The following is an 18,393-nucleotide window of genomic DNA, read 5'->3' on the forward strand; positions in this document are numbered from 1 at the left end:
AGTGGTACAGATTGAACCACATTGGATTGAGGGGGCACTGTGGACACTGGCATCAAAACAATCTGAGGTCTCAGTGTGATTACCCAATCCAAACATAAGCATGGAATGCCCTCCCGACTGAGATTCGTCTGGCGCCGACGCTGATGACATTTCAGCACCAGGTCAAAACCTTCCTGTTCCAGAAGGCTTTTAATTGAAATAATATTAGCTGTGGGTCCGATGGCAATCTTAATTGTATTTTAATTGTATTTTAATTATTTTATCTTTTACTGTATTGAATTTTAATTGTTGTAAGCCGCCCAGAGACCTCTGGGTAGTGTGGGCGGCATATAAATTAAATTAATTAAATAAATAAATAAATAATAAAATAGGCTGTGACTCAAGCCTTCCAATGCTGAATCACTTCAGCTTGGCTGACCAGCGCAGTTGCAGCCGAAGTATAACAACCAACATCTAAGGACTGAGTTGAAACCTGGTTACTTTCAAAAGTTACTTTCTAGAAGTATTTGAAGACATATTTAGAGACTTTTTGATAGGAATTTTTCAGAATATATCTTACTCCTTCCTAAGTGTATTTTTGGTGTTGTGTACATATTTTTATAAGTACTGTACTTCCAAGGAGCCTATCAGAATTGACCACTAGAGGGAGCCAATAAGTATTTCCCTGTATTTGTCTTCTTGCTGGTAAAGTAGAAGTTAGCAATGTGTGATTTAAATATACAGTCACTATATAGTGTATATATGTGTAAATTTAAAAAAAAATTATCAAGATTTAAATAGAAATACAGTACCTCTCACCATACTGGGGGAGATGGCAATTAAACTGACCCATCTTCCTGCTCTACCTGCTATCCAAATTCTGTGAATCCCTTACTTTTGGTTTCCACAGTGCAGACTTTTTTTGGGGGGGGGGTTATGAAGAAGGAAAGTTCAGGGGCTTGTACCACCGATGTGTGTGTTGGGTAACTCTAAGAGCCTCAATTAATGCTCGTGAGCCTGCCTTCCTTTTCCCACCACAGGTTCACCGAGGTCACCGGACTGTCCACAGCGAGACCAAATTCATTGAACTTATTGTTGTTAACGACCACCAGCTGGTGAGTGTCAACAGTGGATGGTTGAGGCCTGGGAAGACAAGTAGAGGTGGTAGTGTTATTGGAAATCCCTCAGAATCGTGAGTGTCCAGGGGACAGGCAGAATCCTAAATGTATTTATTATTTTAATGTACACAGACAGACACACTATGCTGTAGCAGTATGTGCTGTGTGCGTAAATTACACTGTCGGTCTACTATGCACCCTGCCCTGCCCTGGAGAAATTCATACAACCACAGTTGCATAGAATAGTCTGCAGGAAACCTATCAAATGAGCTGCCAGTAATATACCTGTCAGGTCTCTTTCTTTGAGCAGTCTGGCAGGATTCAATGCGCTTTTCCTTGCAGGGGGATTTTTGTAAAATCTAGTTCCCCATTTTTTAAAAAAATGGTCATCTTCCACAGAAGTCCCCTCTACAGTGCTATCAACAGCTCAGCAAGGTGACTGTCCATCTGGTGAATTTGATGGGTCAGCCCAGAGCACCGTAGAGCTCAGGAATTTTGCAGACTAATAAAGACTCTTACAAATCCATGTGGCCAGGCCAAGAGTGCACAATCTGTGGCCCTCTGTTGCTCCCTGTGCAGCCCCTGAAGCTGATGAAACCCTCCCCCCCAATTTCCCTTGTAGCCCAGGGTGCTGTGATCTGTGTATGTGCATTTGTGTGGAGTCTCCTCCCTAATGCCAGATGTGGCCTTCAGGGCTAGAAGGGTGGACCACTGGGCTCGTTCAAATCAGAGCTTCATTTGTGGTCTTAAGAATGAATTAAAACAAATCTCGGAATGTCCAGTAAACTGGATTAAATGGGAGCTCTATGCAAGATATCAACTCCAATTAAAGAGAACAAGCTGCAGCTGTTTTTGCACTGACATGGGAGCCACATATATTAAAACACATAAATGAGGGCAAGTCAAATGATACACTAGTTGAAATGCTGATCTTTTTGCCGGTGTACAAGAATGGAAAATCTCACACCAGTTGACCATTTCTCATCAAGAACAAGAAATTTTACAAATATTCCTCACATTCTTACAAGAAAAGCACGAAAAATGAGGGAGGGAGAATATGTCAGTAAGCAGTTAGGAATATAGGCAGAATAAATTGAAGTCTTAAAATATCCAAGGTTATATTACTGATCACATTTTTTGGGGAATTTGCAATCCATTTTTGTTCTAATTACAGATATTTGATTGAGCTGAAATATTTTGATTCTCAGAAAAAGTCTTAGAATGCTTGCAGGTTTGTCAGTTCACAAGAGTAAATAAGTTATGGGTTCCAGAAGATGTTTAGGCTCTCTAATATTGCTTTCTTGTAATTCAACCTGGAATTGTCATCCTTTATTTACTTGGTTTTTGTGGAGGATCCAGATGGCATCATTGTCAACATTCTGCATCCTATGGCAATTTAAACAATAAAATCAGATACAGGGCTGCGAGGACCTGGAGAGTAGGGAATACTGTGCCTTGAATTAGTAGCTTCTCACTTGCAGTTTCTATACTTGCTTCTTGTTAAGTGCAGCAGTAGCATTGTTGATGAATAATCCTTTCATTGCCCTTAAAATAATTTGCTCTTCAAATGAGGGGATTGTTGGTTACCAGGTTCCTTTTCTTGTTCTCTTTTCTTTTCTTTTTTAATGGCTGAAAAGCACTTTGGTCAACAAAAATGAAATGAGAAAGTAATGAGAATAAAAATGGTGGAGAGAACCTGACTAATTAAGGCCTATTAAGAGGCTATTCATCTGTAATGGTACTATTGTGTAGAAAAGGAATCAAGAGCTGGAGCTAAAGCAGGAGTGTCAATGGAGAATCTAATAATTTGAGATGGAAATAATGGAAATCCTCACTTGAATACCTGCTCAGCTATAAAACATGTTTTAAGGAAGGCCACAGTTTGCAGGCATAAAGTTCCGGTTTCAAAAACCTCCTTTCTCAAGTCAGATCTGGGAAGAATTTCTGTCTGAACAGTATAGACCAGAGGTCAGTATTGTGGAGGGGCTGGGGGCTGCCTCCATCTCTTCTTCCATCCACTGGACCTCTAACCATCGCACACTAGAAGTGATCAGAAGGTAACTTCCAATTTTGAAAAAGGGGATAATTTGGACCAGTTGCCCTCCTCAGTGGTTTGAGGGGGTGCAATTGTCTACTTTTCTCCCTCAGCATTTGGGGGGGGCACGATCCCAAATGTGCATGGGGAGGATATCTTTTACCTCTTCCACCTGGATTACTGTCAAAAGTGGGCAAGAGCGAGGAGGAAAAGCACACACCTTCAGGCAACTCTGGAATCTGGTAGATAAGTCAAATGAGTGTACTTGCAAAAAACATATTTCTGTGTCTCTTCTTTTCCAGTTTGAGCAGCTGCGCCGGTCCATCGTCCTTACCAGCAACTTTGCAAAGTCAGTCGTGAACCTTGCTGATGTGGTGAGTGTGGGAGATAATGCAGCCTTCTTTCCAAAATTGACATGCATTGACATTGCCCCTCACCCAAAGGTGAGAACTGCTCCATCTACTGGGAGGAGATTTCAGGGAACGTGCTGTTCCATGGGCTCCTTCCAACTAGGTATGAACTAAGTACTGTAACCTGTTTCTAGACTGTGAGAGTTTTACAGGTATTTCATTCTACAGTACAGCTATTTTGTCCAGTTTTCTGTAGTTCTGTAGTATTATTTTTAACTTGAAAACAAACATCATCCTTTGCTCTCGTGTCAGATTTATAAGGAGCAGTTGAACACACGTATTGTGTTGGTCGCCATGGAGACATGGGCATCAGGGGACAAGATCCAAGTAGATGAGGATTCCCTGGAGACTCTCGGCGAGTTCATGAAGTACCGGCAAGATGCTCTTCCTGAGCAAAGCGATGCTGTACATCTCTTCTCGTGAGTTTTGAAGGAGAGTGTGAACACATTTACACTAGGAGCAGAGTTGCTAACTTCTAACCTTAAACACTCAGGCTTCACACATTTAGCAATGCACTTTAGGTAGCCACAAATGCACAAGCCCCAGCCAGAGTGCTCTGTTGGTAACCATGCCAGTAAACCTCCTGAGTCTGTGGCAAATGGCCTTCTTGAGTAACGTACCACATCCGGTATTGTGACTGCTTTTATCCACAAAGAGATGCTGAGGAATATATTTATTTTCAGCAATGTCTCAAATTTTGTTACTGAACAATTAGAGAAAAATAGAACTACTTTTTTGGAAGTCAAGCAAAACACTTGGGATTCTTCAAAATGGAGCATCCATTGTCTGTAATGTTCCTGATTTGTTACTGATTATATTGTTTTTCCCCTCTCCTACCATCCATACAGTGCACTCTTTTCTCATACTTCGGTGACAAATCTGTCCCTTTTTTATTTTTCTATTCATTCCAGAAGGCAGTGCTTATTTTTGTGTTTAGTACAAGATAAGCAGTGCAAGATGTTTTTGATAAGATCTGCTAAATCAAATTATGACAACCAAACTGATATTTCCCTGACAAGTATGATGTAAAGATAGCAGCTGCAAACCAATGAGAATGAAGACTTGCCGACAGATTAACCAAACAATGATCAGTTTTTATTGCAGTCATTTTAAAAAATCTAAACCCAGTCAATAAACCTCCTCTCTTTTTCAAATACATCTGCATATAAAGCATATACTGGGGTGCAGATTATGATTCTGGTTGCTAAATGGGCCAGGGTGGGAGCTATTAAATCTGTGCTCCTATACTCTGTCCTGCTTCTCATTTCTTTTTATTGCAGACTATAAGAACTGAATGAAGAAAGCACACAGAGCACTATATTCCTAGCTGGTCCATGGCAAATCTTGGGAACATTCATTCTTTGGGCCTACAACTCCCAGAATCTCTATCAGCCCCCATGCCTGGGGAATTCTGGGAACTGTAGTTCAAAAGAGGAATATTCCAAAACCATAGTCAAGGGCTTCTACCTTTTCCCTCCCTCATGTTGTATATCTTTCTCCAGGGGGCACACATTCAGAAGCAGCCGCAGTGGTACAGCTTATATTGGAGGAATCTGCTCAGTCAGCAGAGGAGGTGGCGTTAATGAGGTGAGTAGGGCATTGGTGTAACTAGGCCTGAAGTTCCTGGTGGGACGTAAAAGTTTGGGGAACTGAAAACTGAAACTGCATGGTTCCCTAACTCTACCACCCTTGGCTCCCCAAAGACCTCCTGTTCTGTAAGGCATCCCTGCCCATTCTTTTTTTGCCAACCCAGGTTCCTGGATGTTATCTTTGAGTAACTATGTGATGCTACCCGTTTTTCTTCCTTTCTGTGAAGTCCTCATTCCCGCTGTGAAATAATGCCCAAGGTTTTTTGTTGCATTGATTCACATCTATCCCTTGTTACTGTATCTTTTGCTCTTTTTCTTTCCTCTTTCTTGCTCCCATCTAAATTTATATTGTAAGATCCTTGGGGCAGAGACTAATTTTGTTTGCTTCTGTTCATCCATAAAAGTACCATATGTGCTGATGGAACCGTATAAATAATAATTACAGTCAGGGTGTTCTCACCTTTCCTGGCTTGTGGGTTTGTGCCCAGCAGGTTCCAAGTTTGAAACAGATAATGACACCACCAGTGATAAGCCGGCTGCAGCAGCAGATGACAAGATGAGTCCTGCCTGTGAGAATGTAGCATGCTAGACTATGCCTCTTCACTCCCTCCCCCCTCCCCAATAACATGATGTCCTCCTCCTCCTTCCCAAAGTATGGCAACGTGGGAGCGATGGCAGTAACATTAGCACAGACCCTGGGTCAAAACATTGGTATGATGTGGAACAAGCATCGTGCATCTGCCGGTAAGTCTGCGGGGTGGGCGTGGGGAGCTGTTGGGGCCACATGGAGATGTCCTGCCCTTCTGATACCAGGAGGACAGGACAAGTCCCAGGGCACAGTGGATTCTGGGGCTAGCTGAGTGAGGCTCTGAAGTGGGAAAAGTTACTTTTTTGGACTTAAAATCCCCAGCATACCTCAAGGATCATGGCCCCTGGCAGTACGGGCTGGGGTATTCTGAGGCTTTCAGGCCAATCAAGTAAATTTCCCCATCCCTAGCCAGACAACAACTTGATCCAACAAGGTCTACATACAGTTGAAAGGATTTTTTAATTCCAGTTGAGCCAGAGACTCCCCTTCCTCTGCTCCACCCACTTTCTCAGTATAGAGAGTCTTAGAGGGTCAAGACTTCTGGCCCTAGAACATAATACAATGTCACCTTTGAGATATTGTACATTGACTGTGCTGCTGAGCAGGCGTCGGGGAATGTGGTCTCCCTTTGGACCCTATTTATAGATGGGAGAGGGTTGTGATTCAAGGGCTGGCAGACAGAAGCACTGTGTTGGAGCCAGGATCTGGATTCAAGTATGCGTGTTGCTTTCTGTGCTGGTGTTCCTGAGCTTGCTCATTTTTTCTTCACATTTTCCTTTCCTCTGGACAAAGTTCTGGTTGCTGTACAAGGCTGAGATCCTAACAACAAGGTTCTAGGTTGAGATCCTAACAAGAAGCAGAGAGCGTAATCTCTGAAGGATATAGGGGGAGCAGGGAATTGGGTTGGATCCCTCCACACACTGCTGCACAGCCACTCAAATTTGGCATCAGATTGTAGTGCTGAATTTCAGAAGCAAAACAGGAGACACTTGTTTTAGAAGGTGGTGTTTCTGGTTTATTTTTGAATTCTGCTTGTAAACTGCAAAGGGCCCTTTAAAGGGACATTTCCTCCTTGTTTCAAAAGGCTTACCTCCATATGCCACTTGGGCTCTAGAATGGGAACTAGAACAGGTGATACCTGGAACAGATAGCAGCTCTGGAGTTCTCTGGCTCAGGGATTCAATTTGAGTGAGTGTCTAAGGCATTTTTAGGTACAAAAGGTAAGCAGGGGCATAGGAGACCCAGAACCCATCTCCCACTGCCATACTAAGACTTTTCCCATCTTCTCTTTATTGCCCTTTTTCTCTGCAGGGGATTGTCGCTGTCCTGACTCATGGCTGGGCTGTATTATGGAGGATACTGGGTGAGTGTGGGAAAGAGGTGGGACTCTCAAAAGGACAGGATTACTGAAGTCGTGCAGCCTCCCCCTAACCTGGTGCCCTCCATGTCTGACTGGGGGATCCTGGGAGTAGCAGTTCAATGCATCGGGGGATGGGGGATGCTGGTCGAGGCTGTATCCTTTGGGGCTATAGGCAGGTCACTTTTCTGTTAAAAGTGTGGAAGGTCATCTGACCTCTAATGTTTCTGGTCATCATCTCTCCATTGTAATTCTCTTCCCCAGCCATTCTTCTCCACTCTGTTCTCCTTTTCTTAAAAGAAAGAAAGGGAGAAAGAAAATAATAATGGGCCTTTAGCACAATCCATAATGTAAATCTGGGCTCTGACCCTAGTTGATAACATTTCAAAATGTACAGGTATTATGCTATTTACGATGGGGTGTGCATCCAATGCAAGGCTTCTGAAACTCTTTCAAGTCTTCTCCTGAGACTCTTTCCCCCTGACTGCAGGTACTACCTGCCACGGAAGTTCTCACGCTGCAGCATTGATGAATATAATCAGTTCCTTGCTGAAGGTGGAGGGAGCTGTCTCTTTAACAAGCCTTTGAAGGTAAGCTACATTTGCCATCTATATGAGTAAGCAAGAATCACCTAAAAGCAAACCTGCCAAGGAAAGGTTCACAAAGTTGATGTCTCCCGTATTAACTATTATGTACTGGAACATTATGCATAAAAGCACAATGTTGGGCTGGTATGATAGTTAGGCTTTTCACATCCTGGTGGTATGCATGTATGTTTGGGGATGTTCTAATTTTTATTTTGGGAGTACATGAGTTACTCTCACTGGCCTGTATACTGGTAAATATTAGCAAGTGGACATGCTTGAAATTGACAAGGCATCATTTGAGAGACAATGCTAGAGTATCTCCAAGGCTGACTCTTTCCCTCTTATGCCAGTGTATGCTTTATAGTAGCCCAAAGTTTATTCTGGGATGCACACCTCCCCCAGTTCCTTTTTCATTTGTATATTATTTATACCGTATTTGCCAGCGTATAAGACGACTGGGCGTATAAGACGACCCCCCAACATTTCCACTCAAAATATAGAGTTTGTTATATACTCGCCATATAAGACTACCCCCTCTTCCGCACACCTTCCACACACCCAATAAAAGGTGCTATTCATTGTCACCACTGTACGGCCGCAGCACGACCGCAGCGCCTCCGGCCCACCCCTGCATCTCCCTGTGACCAGCACTAGTGCGCAAATGCGCATGTGTGAGCTCTGCGTAGACAAGGGGCGGGCCAGAGCGCCACTGCTTCCCGGCAAGCATAACGGGCCGGCCACGTCGAAAAGGCTGGCACCCCTGTCTCACTGCTGATGCTCGCCACGGCCGCGCTGGATACTGCGCAATACTGGATAGTATGTAGAATGAGGTGGGCAGGCATCGGGAGGCTACTATGGGCAGCTATGTCTATTCCAACTGAGGTGCACCCGGCGAATAAGATGACCCCCCCACTTGGAGGCATGTTTTTCAGGGCAAAAAAAGAGTCTTATATGCCAGCAAATACAGTACATTGTTGCATAGAGCTGGCCCACATTCTTTTGTGGGCCAAACTCTATAAACAAAACATCCCCCCCCCAAAAAATCCAACCCCCCCCATAAAAGCCCATACATTAAGCTGAATATGGAGGAAGGACATCTATCTCAGCAACAGCATTATTCTTGTGTTGTCAGTATATATATATGACCAGTGGTGGGTCAGAGTGTTGCTAGATAAACACATCACAGGTTTTTACCGATTCTGTTTTCTCTCAAAGCTTTGAAGCATTATTTTTTTGAATCACGGTATTTTGAGTCACAACATCTAGTTTGAGGATTTTTGGAGCTCTAAGAAACTAACTTTTCCAGCGAGTGTATCAGCAATTATTGGCCTAAGGGCATAGTTGACATATACTGCATCTTGAATGAATGAAAATGAAGCAATGGGCAGATACAGTACTGTTTGGGTGGCCTAATGTTTATGCTTATTTGGGGATATAAAATCTACAGATCCTGATTCATCATCTTTGTGGTCTGAAAGCATATGTTAAAAGTGTGTTGCATAAAAGCAATGCTTTTGGCCAGAGATAAAAACAGCAAATCATAAAGAGTGCATAAAGGCCACAGTCTCCTGGTCATGACAGTATCGTTTATTCTGGCATTCAGGAACATATGAACTTAATCAGGCTGTTTACCCAGTTTTCAGATGAACAAGAAGCTGGCAGCTAGGAATCAACTTCACCTTCATTTATTTTTAAGAGAAGGACTTGTTCACCCCGATACCCATCCTGGTCCTGTTTCAGCTGTAGGAAGCAGGATCTCACACAGAGAACCCAACCTCTGTGGCCCAGCTGCAAAAAAACAAACAAACAAAAAGCAGATTCTCTCCATCCCAGGCAGACAAAGAAAGGATTGTGCTTCTGCTCAGTTGACGACACCCAGCATGTATTGCAGTATGTTCCCAGAGAAGAACAGCAGCCTTTTGGGAATGTGCTCCAGTGGAAATCTACAAAGCAGCTGTGTGGGTGTCACGTCATACTTTCTTGAGGCAACATAAGAGAGGCACTCCAGGCCATCTCTAGCTGCTGCTTTGCAGTGGTTTATTTGTTTGGTTTTCCAGTTAAACTGTGATCCCAAATTGGACAAGTGGTGATTCTAATCTGTTCTACATCATGTAGTGTCATTCCAGGTAGGATGCTGTCCAGGAATATAGGCATGAAAATTTGTCAGTTTTGATTTCTTTTGCATTCAGATTTTTTAAAACTTTGGTTTGCTTTTATCACAAATATGTTGTCTTCAAATGTTGATATATTCTTCAAACATAATCTGAAAAAAAAATCTCCTTTCCTCTCTGGCATCTGGCAAATTCAATTGGTAGAGTGATTCCCAGCAAGCACAGACAGGACCATTTTCTGCCTGCCTGCCAGAGAAGCATCAAAGATGAGGAGCTTCTCTCACACACAAAAAAATGATAGTAACCTTCACCTATCACTAATGAAGTTTGGATACACAAGGCTTCAAACCCAGACTTTAATGAGTTAACAATGCAAAGCTCTTGAGTCCAGGTTGATGAATTTATTGGTTTGGTTCCTGCCACATTTGCATTTTTTAAAAAAAATATCTTCCTATTCTGGGTATGGAAGAATTTGATAATTTTAATTTAAAAAAAAAAGTTATCAAAAATGAAACAAACATCTCACCCATTGCTGCATATTCACCTACCAGCGTTTCTTGGCTTAGCAAAAATGGAGATGGAAAAGTATAAAACCAAACATGCAAATATCTGCACATCAGAATGTATTTTGGAGACTTCTAACTCTAATTGACTCTTTCTCTCCTGTCCTCACAGCTACTTGATCCTCCTGAATGTGGCAATGGATTTGTAGAAGCAGGAGAAGAATGTGATTGTGGGTCCTTAGCGGTAAGGAGCAAGTGGAGCTGAAATAGCCATGCAAGTTGAGGCACGGTTGACAGTGAATGGGCATTAATTGTGAGCCTTTGGCCATGTGGTGGGTTCTACTGTAAGGATGTCTTGTATGGGTTGGGAAGCTAGGGCACTTCAGGATCAGGATCCATACTGTAAGCCCACCCATGGCTTCAGGCACTCCTGCCAGGACCATTGAAATAAAGATAGGATAGCCAATAGCAGAAGAACTGTCCACAACAAGTGAGATGCAGAAAGCAGCACTCACTGAATAGGATTTACAGGCAGAAATAGGAAGACAAATTCAATAAAGGTAGATATGCATGAAAACAAGAAACTGCTAATTTTGCCTCTCTCAGAACCTTGAGCTTCTGCCCCTTTAAGGGAAATATCTTCCTGGTACACCTGCTCCTCCCATTGAAGTGTTGGGGGCTGAAGATTGTGTACCTCTGGAAATTCTCCCAGATAAGCTATGAAAGAATCTGATGCACTTCATTGGGGGGGGGGGGTCAGTCTCAGTCTCAACACACAGATCCTAGTTCAGAATCCAAAGGGCCCGATGTAAGTCATGACTTATTCCCCTCTCAGATCGAGAATCCCCAACAATATGACTTCTGTCTGTTCTTCTTCTTTCTTGTTCCTGAAGGAGTGCTCCAAGGGTGGAGGAAACTGCTGCAAGAAATGCACGCTTACGCATGATGCTATGTGCAGCGATGGCTTGTGCTGCCGAGGATGCAAGGTAAACAGGGTAGACCAGACAGAGGTTGGCATCAGTTCCCCTTTCAGTCCCAGTTTTTAGCAAAGCATCTTCCTTGAGAGCCAGACAGCAGAGGCCAATTGGCTGCAAGTGCGTACTACTGCCTACAGGAACTAAATTGCAATTAGGCCAAAGCACAGTGGGCCAGGACTTTTTATCAGGTGGGAAGAATTCTTCTGCCAAATTAGTTGCAGGCAATTAAAGCCTGGTGCTTTATCTACAGTATGTGCACATTGGTGTTCCAACAACACGCTCTCCCAGAGGAACTAAATGAGTATGCCATGGCTTAGCTTCTGCAGCTTTGCACTGTCAGATGTTCCTGGACCATTGGCAGAGGCTTATATGATCTTTTTTTCTGTCTGCAATTGAGGCAGGTTACTGAACTGTTGGAAGAATGAGCCTAGATGTGTGGCAGGATATGAAACAAACCCAGTTCCAGATAGTTCAGTTTAGTTATTTTTGAGAGTTTGAGGTGAGAGGTAAGCCGTGGTCTTCTGTCTGAAACTGCCAACCCTTCTGTTGAGTCCTAAAGAGCAGTCAGTGACCACTCTCTCTGTCAAAAAGAAGGATGCAGGCAAGCTAGGAATGTAGCTTGGATAGGCTGTTGAAACTTGGTTGCTGTCCACCTCCCACCCAGCACAGACAGGGTAGAAGGAGCAGGAGGAGGTTTCATTCTCCTTTTCTCATTTTTCTAACATGGCTGCCTTTCTGAAAGCTGGATTTACTGCATTTTTTTTCCTCAACTGCTCTGGGATTCTTTAAAAATAAATCACTGTATGAAAATCTTTTGGAATCAATAAATAAAATTACTCCTTTGCTCATCTCACATCTCCTCCGTCCTCTTGTAGTATGAACCCCGGGGCGTCATCTGCCGAGAAGCTGTGAATGAGTGTGACATCCCAGAGACTTGCACTGGTGACTCCAGTCAGGTGAGGTGGAAAAGCTCTGAGACAGAGATCTGAGTAAAAGGGAAAACATTCTAAGACTTAGTCAAGCCACCACCCATGTTGTGGTGGCTCTTGTGTATGTAGTACAGTGGTGCCTCACTTGACGATGTTAATTCGTTCCAGTGAAATCACTGTAGAGCGAAAACATTGTAAAGCGAAATAAAAAAGCCTATTGAAATGCACTGAAACCCATTCAATGCGTTCCAATGGGCTGAAAACTCACCGTCCAGCGAAGATTCTCCATAGGGGCGGCCGTTTTCGGGTGCCTGTATAGCGAAAAATGGCTCCTAAAAACAGCAGGGAGCCATTTTGTACACCCAGCGGGCATTTTGAAACCTGACAATAAGCTGTTTTTAGATTGTCGTAATGCGAAAATTGGTTCCCGAGGCAGGGAAACGATCATTGTGAAGCAGATTTTTCCCATTTAGACCATAGTTTGTGATCGCTTTTGCGATCGCAAAAACCTAATCGTTAAGCAATTTCCTCATTAAGCAAGGCAATTGTTAAGCGAGGCACCACTGTAGATGGGATACCCTTCCCATCTCTGAAGATGGTTATTGAAGGCTTTAATCTCTGTTATGAAAACTGGCTGGACCCAAATTTGCCTGGAATAGGGATGAATTAAAATCTATGAGTACAGTTTTCTTCTACATCCATATTCTTACAATCTCAAATTCTTCCCATCCCATTTATGACGAAAATTGCTAGTATTCACAAGTTCTTTTAAAAAACGAACCAAGTGAAACTCTTTGCCATCTTCGCTAGTCAGCAGATATAGTTATTTTAAGAAGTCCACTGAATTGTGTTTCTGGAATTCTGGGAGCGGTAATTGAAAACCACAAATCTGTGCATTTGTAATTATTTTCAGCCGGGAGAGGACCATGTTTTTTAAAAAAACAGAATAGCAACAGTGAATTTTGCATAATTCATGATTCATAAACTTGGTCATTTTTAAACGTGACTTTTAAGCATTAGTTCCTCAAAGAGTTCAGTCTGGATGGGTTAATGTGTCAGTTTTAGTTTCTCTTATATTAAATGTGTTTTAATCTCAAATTTCTGTCAAATCATCTTTATAAAAAAGAAAAGGAAAATTTCACCCACCCCCCTATTGTGGAAGTTTCTTCATGCAATCTGGATATGCTGTCCCTTAACATGAGATAAGTGGGAGGATGGCTGTGGTTAATTCATTATTCTTCAACAAAACTGTGATAATCTTGTCCTGTCCATCCCAACATTCTCTTTCCATGTCCTCTCTCTCTCTCTCTCTCTCTCTCTCTCTTCCCTCCTTAGTGTCCACCAAATTTGCACAAGCAAGATGGCTACTTTTGTGATAATGAGCAGGTAAGGTTGACATCTCAGCTTCATATTCATAACATAGCTGGTATCCTTGGCACTGCAACCTACATTGGGCATGAGTGCACTGGTATGGAGGGATATGAAGGATTCTCAAAGAATCACTTCTTCTCTGCACGCTGAGACAGCCTCTCAAGAGTTCATCAGAACCTCACAAGATTTCTTCCCATCAGTGTGGAAATAAGAGGAGAGCTCTTGTTTTCATTGATATTTCCATCATTTTCACAAAATATGTTTGCACAAAAATAGTGTCTTTTCCTTCATACACACACATTCTAACAACCCCCCCCCCAAAAAAAAGGATTGGCTGACTGATCAGAATAACAAAAACAACTATCTGAGGTTTCTAGTTTTTATAAGTCCATGCAACAGAAGGCAGGTGTCTTATATGACGTAGCTATATGATTTGCACAAAATATGACATTTATACAATTTGGGCAAAAAAAAAATCTTTTCTTGCAAATTTGTAAACTCTTGCTGAGACTGATAGAAAAGATCTCACGGGTGAAGAGGCATTTTCTTGTTCTTGCATTCAAGAATGAGACAAGCAAATATTTATATATTTCCCCATGTGTCTTTAGCATTCACAGCCTGCACAGTTTCAGGTACATTCCTGCATCATGGAAAGCAAGCAGTGAGGGGAAGGGCATAAATATAGTTAGGGCTATCAAGTCTATACCTAGACAGGAATCTTGTGCCCTTAGGAGCTGGATAGGTGAAAAATTATCCAGATACGGTTTCTCCCGTCACAGGAGGAGTATGATGTGGGGGGGGGGACTACTCTGGTTAAATCTTTCTTCTCTCAATATATTAACATTTCTGGGGCTGGAGAATACACCTGTCACCTGCCCAGCAGTTTATGACATTGATGGGTTCACACTTCCCTTTTCTCCGAACATGCTAGTTTAATCGAACTGAACTTCGGACCCTAGTTGAGCCCAGCTTCTGTGTTCTACAGAATATTCATCCAAATAGTAAATGCAACTCTTGTATTGCCATGGGAGCCAAATCAACACTTCCAGGCCCCTTCCAGCTGTTCTCAGATGTGTGCAACCATTAGCATTTTATATGGACTTCAAACAGGTCCTACTTTCTCCTTTGCAGGGCCGGTGTTATGGAGGCCGCTGCAAAACCAGGGACCGCCAATGCAATGCCTTGTGGGGGCGTGGTAAGTACTGTCCTTGGGCCCAAAGCAGATGTACAGCTCCCCATCAGATGAGGAAAAAAAAATCCTTAGGGGATAATTATGTGTGATGATTCTCACACCTCCCAGAGTTTGCAAAAAAGCTTGCTTTATTTGATGGCTGGTCTTTAGAATCTGCACATGGGGTTCCTTGGAAACCTGTTCACTTAAGACATGAAAATAGTGCCTTGGTCACAGTTCTCCAACAATAGCAGGCATTCAATTCCCCTTTCGGATTGTCTGTAATGTCTCATTTGACCCTTGGCCATTGTCCCTTTTGAGCCTGGCAACCTAAGCTAGAGGTGGTTGATTGCTTGTGTGAGTGAGTGAGGACAAGGTAGGACAATCCTCAGAAACTACAGCTATAGGCTGGAAGGTTGGGGAGGACTCAGTACCAGTGAATCGGTGATCAGCAGATAGCACTATCTTAATCAGCCTGCGCTCTCACTGCCCTCCCAAAAAGATACGCAAACAGTAGAATCTATTTAACCCAGACCACAGAGACAGAGAGAATGAAGGGGCAGAGAGGTGGGCAAAAGAGAAAGAGAGATCTAGTTTTCGCCCTGCATCCATCTTTAGGCTTCCTTCTTGACGTTCTTCAACAAAGAACTCTCTGAACGTCTGTGCTTGATCCTGATTTCATTCTTGGGGAAGGGAGGCAGGGGCTTTGCAGCATTTCTGAGGACTGGAGGAATAATGCGAGGAAATCATCCATTCCTCCCTACAAGCCTGTTTCCATTTGGCATGAAGCTATCAGGGCATAATTTGGAGTTAATTGTGTGGATTCATCAGTCGGTTAGTTGCTTGCTGGAACAGACACTGATCTGCAACACAGCATTGTGCCCAGATGGCTTGAGAAGGTTGACAATGGAGTGGAAACCTTGGAAGACCTGCTCCTTGACTAATATAATGACACAGTCGTTCATGACTGACCGCTTTGTATCTTTCCCTGCACCCATTTTTAGTTCTATATATACAGTTGTGCCCCGCTTAACAATTACCCTGCATTACGACAAATCCGCTTTCCGACGATGTTTTTGCGATCACAATTGTGATCGCAAAATGATGGTCTAAATGGGGGAATTTCGCTTAGCGATGATCGGTTCCCTACTTCGGGAACCAATTTTTGCTTTACGACGATAAAAAACAGCTGATCGTCGGGTTTTCAAAATGGCCGCCAGGTGCTTAAAATGGCTCCCCGCTATACAGGCACCAAAAATGACCGCCGTATGGAGGATCTTCGCTGGACGGTGAGTTTTTACCCCATTGGAACGCATTGAACAGTTTTCAATGTGTTTCGATGGTTTTTAAAATTTCGCTTTACGACGTTTTTGCTTAACAGCGATTTTCCTGGAATGATTATCATCGTTAAGTGAGGCACCACTGTATATGTAACCCAGATCTATCATAAGCTCAGAGTCACAGCATCTCCCAAAAACACTTGAGGAAACAAATGCCTCTGAATTACTCTTCTTAGCTATAAGGTACATGTGTATAACAGAAAGGAGGCACATACATTCCAAGGCCCAAGACAATTTGCTGCCTGAAACAGAGGACAAGATGGCAACCCCATCCCACTCACCCCAATTCTGTAGGTAGAATCCAGTAGGCATGGCACTTCCACACCCTCCACCATACCTGAGACTAGCAAGCTAAGTCAGGAGGAATAGGGGCAAAGGCAAGGGAGGAGCTACCGCTATGTTCTGAACATCCAATACCTCAGGTAGTTGATTCACTCTGCCTAATAGTAGAGCCAGCTACCCAAATGACAATGAGGGGAAAGAGAACATGAACCACAATATTTGATGGTCATTAGATAATCTGATTTGGAGAGCTTGCATTCTTGCCTATCAAACAAAGTGATCAGGTATCCTAGTAGGATATTTTAATTATGCCATCCAGCCTCTTCTCTGTAGTAGGCCCCAGTGTCCTTCCCATCATAAAAGTGGGGAAGGCAGGGGACAGAATGAGAAAAGTATCTTGTTAACCTCATTTGTCCACCATGGAAGTCTCATTAATTAATCATTTATTTAGGGCCATTTTTATCCTATCCTTCAGCTGGGAAGACCTTTCCAGAGTGAGTTACAGATCAATAAGAAGTAAGACAAGTCTCTGCTCTTAAATTAGGTACTAAAACATAGCTTTGTAAATGTCTCCACTTCTAGAGCATTCAGTGAAAGTTTGTCTACTCCAGTGTAAATTTAAAATCCGAAGGCCTGCTCTGCACAGGCTCTGATGTTGCACTGTGATCTTTTGAGAGCAACATTTTAGATTTTTTTCCCCTTTCAGTCTTCTAGTGTGGATTTTATTTTCTCACAATAGGAAAAGCAGTCCCTTTCCAGTTGTGATTATGGCAAAAAGTCATAGTACAAAAAGCTGGGTCAGTGGAGGACTTCCCAATGTCATATCAAACAAGCAAGCAAACTCTATCAGATTTCCTTCCCACATATCTTGACTTAGGGCATCACCTCCACCTGCTGACCAATGGCAGAATTACATCTTATTCAAGATGGCGTCTGCTGTTACATACAGTATTTTCAAGCCACTTGGGACTTATAGCAAACCTGAATAGTTGTTTTGTTTTTTTGTTTTTTTGAAATATGAGAAATGTTCAAGGAGGGCCTTGCCATTCATACCCCTAAGTTAAGTTTTCATGGCTGAGTCAGGATCTGAATCCAGGTCACCTGAGTCATAGTCTGACATCCTGTCCACCACACTACACTCGTTCTCCATATATTTGGTCCTCAGGAAGCACCTGCACCCCTGTGTTTGTTTTGTGACCACCAACGCTGCTTTGAAGCAGCTGGTGTGACAAATCACTCAGTCTAGCTTTTCCTCAGGTGTCTGCCTTCGAGATGTGCTGTTGGGCTGCAACTCCCATCAACATCAGCCAACATAGTAGGTTTCAAAAAAAAACACACACACACATTTGGGGAAGATGTTATTAGGGAAAGTTTGCACAGGTAGCCCAGATGTGAAATGCAACTCTTGTTGCTGGAATCAGGGTATGACGGTTGTGCGTATATGTATTCTTTGGCCTGCCCTTACTCTCTTTCATACTCTCTTTCGTGGGACTTCAGCTTCAGCTGAAAGGTTTTGTTACGAGAAGTTGAATGTTGAAGGCACTGAGCGTGGGAACTGTGGGCGAGAGGCCAACCGCTGGGTGCCATGTGTCAAGCAGTGAGTATATGTTCCCCCCCCCTTCCCCTGCATGCCCTGTGTCAAGGCAAAAGACCACAGTGCTGTTAACTAGGAAGCAGCTGTGAATTCTACCCTTCTTATACTAAAAGGCTGCTGCTGGTGATGATGATAATGATAAGACCGGTAAACCTGTAGCCATTCAGATGTTGTTGGATTCCCTGGGTGTAATCATTCATCAACATTAGTTCCCCATTCCTATTACAAAGTGTATGTCTCTCTCTCTCTACGCTCTCTGTTCAGGGATGTATTGTGTGGATACCTCCTCTGCGCTAACGTGACAGGGTCTCCACGTGTGGGTGAACTTCTTGGTGAAATCACCACAATGACTTTTTACCACCAAAAACGTTATGTTGACTGCAGGTAAGTACAACCCTTACACCTCCTATTCTTTCAGGCTAATGTATGTGCTGAAAGTTGTGGGAAATAG

The 18,393-nt window shown here is 43.0% G+C and overlaps 1 protein-coding gene across 7 annotated transcripts in view; it reads left to right on the forward strand.

Moving 5' to 3' along the window:
- Positions 1 to 18,393, forward strand: part of ADAM11 (ADAM metallopeptidase domain 11) — an 88,022-nt gene that overhangs the window by 44,205 nt on the left and 25,424 nt on the right. For all 7 annotated transcript variants that reach the window (XM_073004145.2, XM_073004146.2, XM_078377801.1 and 4 more), the window contains exons 9-22: positions 1,020 to 1,094; positions 3,435 to 3,506; positions 3,795 to 3,961; positions 5,045 to 5,129; positions 5,785 to 5,875; positions 7,032 to 7,083; positions 7,568 to 7,667; positions 10,451 to 10,522; positions 11,172 to 11,264; positions 12,131 to 12,211; positions 13,520 to 13,570; positions 14,687 to 14,750; positions 17,846 to 17,945; positions 18,207 to 18,326. In XM_073004145.2, coding sequence (XP_072860246.2) covers positions 1,020 to 1,094; positions 3,435 to 3,506; positions 3,795 to 3,961; positions 5,045 to 5,129; positions 5,785 to 5,875; positions 7,032 to 7,083; positions 7,568 to 7,667; positions 10,451 to 10,522; positions 11,172 to 11,264; positions 12,131 to 12,211; positions 13,520 to 13,570; positions 14,687 to 14,750; positions 17,846 to 17,945; positions 18,207 to 18,326 — 1,223 coding nt within the window. The remainder of the gene's footprint in view (positions 1 to 1,019; positions 1,095 to 3,434; positions 3,507 to 3,794; positions 3,962 to 5,044; positions 5,130 to 5,784; positions 5,876 to 7,031; positions 7,084 to 7,567; positions 7,668 to 10,450; positions 10,523 to 11,171; positions 11,265 to 12,130; positions 12,212 to 13,519; positions 13,571 to 14,686; positions 14,751 to 17,845; positions 17,946 to 18,206; positions 18,327 to 18,393) is intronic.

This window comes from Pogona vitticeps, chromosome 6 (assembly GCF_051106095.1).
Source record: "Pogona vitticeps strain Pit_001003342236 chromosome 6, PviZW2.1, whole genome shotgun sequence".
Taxonomy (NCBI): domain Eukaryota; kingdom Metazoa; phylum Chordata; class Lepidosauria; order Squamata; family Agamidae; genus Pogona; species Pogona vitticeps.